At 43.3% G+C, this 7,532-nt stretch overlaps 1 protein-coding gene across 3 annotated transcripts in view; it reads left to right on the forward strand.

Annotated features, from left to right (window-relative positions):
* LOC109304933 (serine/threonine-protein kinase Sgk3) overlaps nucleotides 1-5,496 on the forward strand; it is a 68,634-nt gene extending 63,138 nt beyond the window's left edge. For all 3 annotated transcript variants that reach the window (XM_019527753.1, XM_019527754.1, XM_019527752.1), the window contains one exon: nucleotides 4,172-5,496. In XM_019527753.1, coding sequence (XP_019383298.1) covers nucleotides 4,172-4,342 — 171 coding nt within the window. In that variant the 3' untranslated portion in view covers nucleotides 4,343-5,496. The remainder of the gene's footprint in view (nucleotides 1-4,171) is intronic.
* Nucleotides 5,497-7,532: the final 2,036 nt, after the last annotated feature.

Consider the following 7,532-nt stretch of genomic DNA (forward strand, 5'->3'; position numbering starts at 1 on the left):
GCTGCAGCCACCCCAAATTTTGCTGCAGCTCTGCTCCCAGCCCTGCACCACCACCTGGCGCAGCTTTCCTGGTGCTTGGGTGGAGACTAGGCATTCAGCCGGGGCTGTGGCAGGCAGTGGCATGGGGCTGGGAGCAGAGCTGCAGCGAAATTTGGGGTGTCTGCAGCCTCCTCCCAGTGCCACTGGAGTCTGCTCCGGGCCCAGCCCCCGGGGAGAAGAGCCCTGTGCAGCTCCAGCTCCACCCCTCAGCTGCAGCCTGCCCCATGTCGTGCAGATCCAGGGGTACTCACCCCCACCACCCTCCTGGAGGAAGCTACCTCTCCCCGCCCTGGCTGGGCAGTGCCTACCCCTACCCCCTCCCTCACCTTGGGGGGCGTTGATCTGTCCTGAGCAGGCACAGGCAGCCCCATATGGGCTGCAATCAACCGCAGCATGGGGTGCCGGCCACAGGCTGGGTGAGGGGCCGCATTTCCCATGCTCCGCACCAGCTTGTAACCTGCCCCTGCTGTCAGCCTGGGCCCCACAACGGCTCTGGGTTTGCCCACCAGGGCTGTGCGCAGCAGCAGCAACTGCAGCCCCTCTGCTTGCCACACCATTGCACCAATAGTTTGGCAGTGTTTGCTGCTGCCCACCCGCAGCTTGCGTGCTGGGTAGCCCAGAGGCAGTGGTGGCAAACACTGCCTGACACGGCAAGCAGGGGGGCTGCAGCTGCTGCTGCCATGCACAGCCCTGATGGGTGAGCCCGGAGTCAGCACAGGGCGCAGGCTGGCAATGGGGGTGGGTTACAAGCTGGTGCTGAGTGCAGGGAAAAGCAGTCCCTCACCCACCCCATGGCCAGCACCTCATGCTACAGCCACTCACAGCCCGCCTGGAGCTGCCTGAGCCTGCTCAGGACAGTCCTGCATGGACTGTGAGTGGCTGCAGGAGGGAGCACCAGCCACAGGGCAGGGGAGGGGCAGCTTTTCCCTGCGCTCAGCACCAGCTCCTTCCCTGCCGGGGAGCAGGGGGTCGGGGCTGCACACTGCCCCCACCTGTACCACAGGGCTGGGGGGCACTGGGAGTGAGCGGGTGCATGGGGCCCACACTGGTGTCCCAGGGCCTGTGCTGGCAGGGCCCAGAGCAGGGTGGCAGGAGTGCAGGGTCCCGGCTGGCAGGGGCTCTATGGAGCTGGCCAGCTCCCCCCTTTCCATACTGGTGAAGCCCAGCCTGGCTCCACAGACCCCTGCCAGTATGGACCCCACCGTTGCTGGCCCTGAGACATTGGGACATTGGTCCCAAGATGGTGACCAGGGAGCGGGGCTACCCATGGGGCCCTCGACAGCTTGCCAAAAATGGGTAAGCGGCCCTCCGCCCAAAATAATTGCTTGACCCTGGTTTAAATGCTCCCATAGCCACTTTATTCCTGTTCTTCTTGAGTCAACAATGGGTTTTTTTTTTAGCTTAATAACATTTTTTGTGCTTGGTTTTAAATTTGTGACAATTTAAAGAAACTCCTTAGTCCTTATTTTGTTAAAATGACTAAGCCAAACTGTTAAGTTGTCCATCACCACTACAAATCATTCTAGCAGCCCTTTTCTTTTCAGATTTGAATTACTCCCCTGAATAAGGGTCTCCAGGATTAAAATGCTACATACTAATGATTATACTAGTGCCTTAGTACAGGGGTGGCCAACCTGTGGCACAGGTGCAACCAGAGGTTACAGGCAATCTGTATGTGGCACACTGCAGATTGGGGGCAGATGCAGGGATCAGAAGGCAAAGAGTCAGATTGGGAGCACAGGACAGGGAACAAAAAGAGTAGCAGACGGGGCACAGGAGGAGAATTGGAGTGGCATTTGCGGAAGGGCTTGGGGCTTAATTTGTGGCACACCTGCCAGAAAGGTTGGCCTTCACCGTTTCAAGACTTTGGTCATTCCCTGCTGCTACTTGTAATACATCACCTACACCTCCATTATATTTGCCTTCCAGGCTGTATTGGTGTCTTGACCGTGCAATCAAGTAATATGCCCGTCTTTCACCTCCTTAGTTGTCTCCAATCAGTAAGACCCAAGCCTAATTAGCAAGGCTAATCTTTGAGGAACTCCAGTTGTAGTCTCCCTCCAGACTTTTACTTCCTCTGTTTGCATAGCCCATCATCCTCTTCCCTCTTACTCAGTTCATTATTCATTTTATGGGTTTTTTCCCAATAATTTATCTTCCCATCTTAACTAATAATTTCCCATGTGACACTGTATCAGTTATTTAAGTTATTGTGTATATGTTTCGTTGTAGTTTGTTTGTCTTTTTGGGTTTTTTTTAAACTGAAGTCCATGTAATATAGGTCTTCTGCATGCTCTTTATTTAGAGCAGTGGTTTTCAACCTTTCTAGACTCAACACACCCCTCATTAGATTCAAGGCGCTCTTTGGAAAATGCCAGCACTTAGTTTTCACTTGTTTTTTGACTACGACAAACTATAGAGCAATTCTTCTGTTGCAATGAACTGAGAGAGACCACAACAGGTCAGAATATATCTAGTACTATGGATATCAATTTGAAATCTCTGGGTTTATCTTGTGCATCATGTTTGCACATGTAACAGTGGTAATATTGTGCAACACCCTTAAAAGGATTCCAAGGCATCCCAGGGCGCTGCAGCATCCTCAGTGAGAATCACTGATGTAGAAAATCTGTTACCTTATCACAGAAAGGGATTGGGTTTGTCTGGTAAAACCATGCTTCATTTAATTTTCAATTTACCTTATGTAATTTACCTCCCCTGCTCATTAAATTTATTATTTACCTCAATCTGTTATGAAGGTCTGCAAGTATAACTGCAATGTCAGTGAATATCATGTAGTGTCCCTAGATCACACTTCCCCTAATTACAGGTAATATTTTTTTCTATTCTGCGCCCAGTTTGAAATAATTACTTTAAAATCCTGGCGGCCAGTCCTGTAATTCGCAAGCTAATCTTTCTGTGTCTGGCAGATCTGGATGTCCCCAACTTGAGCTCATTAAGTTCCCTGAGTGGAATAGTTTCTGCTTCTCTGTTCCCCTTAGTTATCCTGCCTTTACTCCACCATTGCTGCAAAAGGTGTCCTATTTTTCTTATTTGTATGGCCACAAGATCTTTTACTATATGGAAGGGGGGGGATTGTGTGTTTGGGGTATTCATAAAATCTAATATATTTTTGTTGATTTATTTTACCCACACGTTTTAACATCCAAGATTTGTATTTTGCTTGTTCCTCCTCCCCTTTCTTCCCACCCCTTCATCCATTCCTTATAGGAACTCTATTTATTGCTAATATCCTTTTTGGGAGATGCTAATAATCCATTTATCTCTGGAACCCTTCTCTTTCAGATTTTTTTTTTCTTGCTGCTTTGGTTATGTACTCAATTCTTGCACCTTTGCTTTCAAGAAATTCCAAACCTCCTGCATTTTCTAGTCGACTAGATAGAAGAGATTAAGGACTTAAAGACTTTATACTCTTTGAAACAAAACTGTAGATTCAGGCTTACTTTATTAATCTTTCATTATGGTCCATGATCAACCTTGGATCAAGTTTTGTTTCTATGACTAGCTCTTCTATTTACCAATACTAAGTCTAAACTAGAATCATCTCTTCTTGATTCAGAGGTTCAACTATGACATCCGGAAACACATGGGCCGTACTGTTGTTGTTAATATTTATTCTGTCTGGAAGTTAGTGCTGTTCCAAGAAACTGTTCTCAGTAGTATTGCTTTAAAATATTCAAAGATGAAAATAAAAAGGAGCACATAGTTTCTGTACTTTTTTTGAATTTCTCTTCCAAAGCTTTAGGAAGCAGCACATTTTTTTTTCTTCTGGAAATGGTTTATCAGACTTTGGTTTGTCCTACTTTAACAGTAATTACTCCAGGTTTTTGGTCTGCAATATAGTTCAAAGAAAAAACTTTATAGGCATTTTTAGGGACTGCTGCTCTTCTCATTTATGGGAGGATTTAACTTTTAAGTTGAAATCTAATAATCTGTGTTTCCTGAAAAAACTGCTTAGAAATGCCATATTAATATAACTAATAATTGCTCTCTACAAATCCGTTTATAGCATCTGACAAAGTAAGCTGTACTCTGTCTCAGTGAGTTAGTTTATAAGCTACTACTCTGTTTGCCTTCTACCTAATAATTGTTTGTTTATTATTTTTCTTAGGTTGGCCCAGATGATATCAGGAATTTTGATGCAGTATTTACAGAAGAAATGGTTCCGTATTCAGTTTGCATCTCCTCGGACTATCATATTGTAAATGCCAGTGTACTGGAAGCAGATGATGCATTTGTTGGATTTTCTTATGCACCACCTTCGGAAGACTTGTTTTCTTAGGAGGTTAGGAATTGGCAAATGCCTCACAAATACAACTCTTAAGATGAACTAAAATGTTAAGGCGTAAACATATTCCAAAATATGTGTACTTAGTGCCTCATTTTATATGTAGGGTGAAAACTTAGGAACAGATTTGCTCTGCTGTATATGAGAAAATTGGGCATTTTGAATGGCTTTGTTTAGGATGTAAACTGTTACTCCAGCTGCATAGTATATTTTAAAATGAAGTTCTTTAGAAGCTGTTCCTTTACATTGATCTGTTTTTAAGTAAGAACACTGACTGACTGTTTTCCTCCAGGTTTACATTTAATGCCTCTCCAGGATTTGGCTGTCTTTAGTAGCAGCAAACTTAGCACACTTATAAATGCCTTTGTAATTATTTACAGTGACTTATGTGCTTGAATTGTAACTATGCAACTGTCTTTTGTACATCATTTGTTGAAAAAAGATAAATGTTTTCCAAGTTTCATCAATTTTTTTAAAATGCAAGTTCATTACTTGACAGCACTTACCCTAAATTTTAATTCCTCATTTAACTGTAAGGATTCCTACAGAATGAAAAGTTTCTCACTTGACTTGTTTATCACCTTACTTATATTCATCATTACCTTGCTCTGGAAGTAATCCATTTTGAGGTGTAAAGGACTGTTCACAGAACAAGCTGGCACAAACTAACCCTAAAGGTTTGGGAACATTACTAATTGCACTGTCTATAACTCTTACCTTTTCTATGGTGAAACATCTTATTGACAAAATTATCAGCATTAAAAAATATTCTTGGTTAAAAAAATATTTTTTTCCAAAGATTTGTTGGGCGATAATTTATTGCTACCTTTTGAAGGCAATCTTGCTTATGCCCTATAGAAGGGAAATGGTGCCAAAAATTAGGTTTGTTTAATTTCTTGTATGTATTTGAAATACTAATATATTCCAAATTAATTGTACCAATATTCATAATTGTTTTGTCTTTCTGTATTTTAATATGTACCAACTCTTGGATCTTCACTTGATACTTGGGGGAAAATAGCTATTAAACTACCTTTTCGATTAGTTCAGTAATGTGAAAATATATATGCTGTACATGGTGTGTGCTTGTGACATACAGACACATAAGTGAAATGCTAACGTTGACCAACTTGTTTGAGACTTCAAAAGAAAAACCACAACAAAACACATGGAGCACAACTTGGAATCTGATTCCAGTTGTAATGCAGCTTCTTATAATATTTTTTTGTGATTTATGTTATCTGTATATAACAAGTTGTTTTTGTCTGCCACTAAATGTGTGGTTTTATTCTCAAACGCATTTCAGTGTCTCAGTAACCTAGTTATAAATTAATGCTTTTCCATGGAAATGACAAGCCATACTTGGAGTTTATCATCAGAGACACTTGAAATGCTTGTTGTTTAGAGGTGACACAGGTTGCATTTTTAACAAAACATGAGCTAATAAAAGCAACACTTGACTAATTAAAAATAGTTCTATTTTAGACTACTGTGTAGGGAAGTTGCAGAACTCAGAACTGAAGCTTGAAGCAAGAATTCTCCCCCACTTGCACAGTGATGAACTGGATATTGACAAACTGACAGTGTCAGCAAGAGCAGATAATTGAAATGGTACTGGTGGGAAGGAGGGAGAAGTGGAAGAAGCATATAATTCTACTAATTTCAATCTCCAGTTAACTCTTAAGATTTTTCTCAGTGGCCATGCATAGCCTACACTTCTGAAACTTAATTTTGGTGGATTTTGTAGCATTATATCAATCTAGAAGAGGATGCAGCTGAATGTGAAGAATTGTACTGCTTTGAAAAATCAGAGAAGTAAGCAGCGACATAGTCAGATCAGTTGCAGTGGATAAGTTGTAACTATAGAAATAGTTTCTCTCTAAAGCTATAAAGGATGGTCAAATACAGCAGCAAGCTCATCTTTCCTAGTTTTACACACATCTTTTAAAGAAAAGAGATGGAAAGCTGCCTGCCACATATTGGGATTTAGGGCTGTGCAAACCTTTGGTCACTGATTTGATTTGGCCTGATTCAGCGGCTGAATCTCCAAATCAAATCAGGAGAACCTTTAATCTCTCTGCCTTGAATTGGAACCCTCCGAATCAATTTGGAAAGATTCGACAATTTGGACATAGACACAGCTTTCAGTGTTTTTTCTACATACCTCAAGGTGGCTCGTGAATGCTGAGATGGTGGAGTGGATGGAGTGCAGGGGGCAGAAGTGCTTCCAGTCCACTTCTGGGTTGGCTGGGGAGCACGCAGGGGGGGAGCCACACCTCCCTGGCTCAGCAACTGGTGCCTCCTGGGTCTGGGGGGGCACCTGGGGTCCCCCCCACAGCTGATCACCGAGCTGGGGAGGTACAGGGGGGCCCCCAGCGTGCTCAGCAGTGGACCGGAAGTACTTCTGGTCTGCTTTCATGTTCACCATTGAGCATGCAGGTCCCCCCCACACATACCTGTGGGATGCTCCATCTGCCCCAGTATCTCAGCATTCACAAGCTGCACCTGGTACCTTGAGGTATTTAAAGTTTTAAAACATTTAAAGCTGTGTCTATGGCTGAATCACTGATTCTCCGAATCAGCATCAAATCTTCAGATTCAGTTTCAGCCAAATCAAATTGGAGACAGTGATCCGAATCAATGACTTGAATCCCTGTCCCTGATTCAGACTGAATCCGAATCAAATACGGCCTGTTTCACATACCCCTACTGGGATTTCTTCACACTTTTGAAAGACTAATTGATATAAAGTATTTTGCATATACAAATATGCTATAAGTGCCAAGAATTGTACGAGTAACTCCAGCTACATCAGGGGTGGGCAGTTATTTTGGGTGGAGGGCCGCTTACTGAGTTTTGGCAAGCCATCGAGGGCTGCATGACAGGCAGCCAGGGGTAGATAAATATTAATTTTCTAAATTTTTCAGGGGCCCCACAGGCCGGCTAGAATGACCTGGTGGGTTGCATCTGGCCTGCGGGCTACATTTTGCCCTTCCCTGAGCTACATGCTGCCCAACCATAGCATGCTTTACAGCAATCCAAGTGCTACCTTTCAACTTTCATGTAGATTTGGAAATTCAGGTTAACCACAACAAAAGTCCTCAGGACAGAATCTGGCCTTCAGACACTTCCTTTCCTGTCACTCATTTCATTGTTTTTTCTCTTAAGTGTGTGTAATCTCAAA

Source organism: Gavialis gangeticus, unplaced genomic scaffold (assembly GCF_001723915.1).
Source record: "Gavialis gangeticus isolate Ggan-Ray unplaced genomic scaffold, GavGan_comp1, whole genome shotgun sequence".
Lineage (NCBI taxonomy): Eukaryota > Metazoa > Chordata > Crocodylia > Gavialidae > Gavialis > Gavialis gangeticus.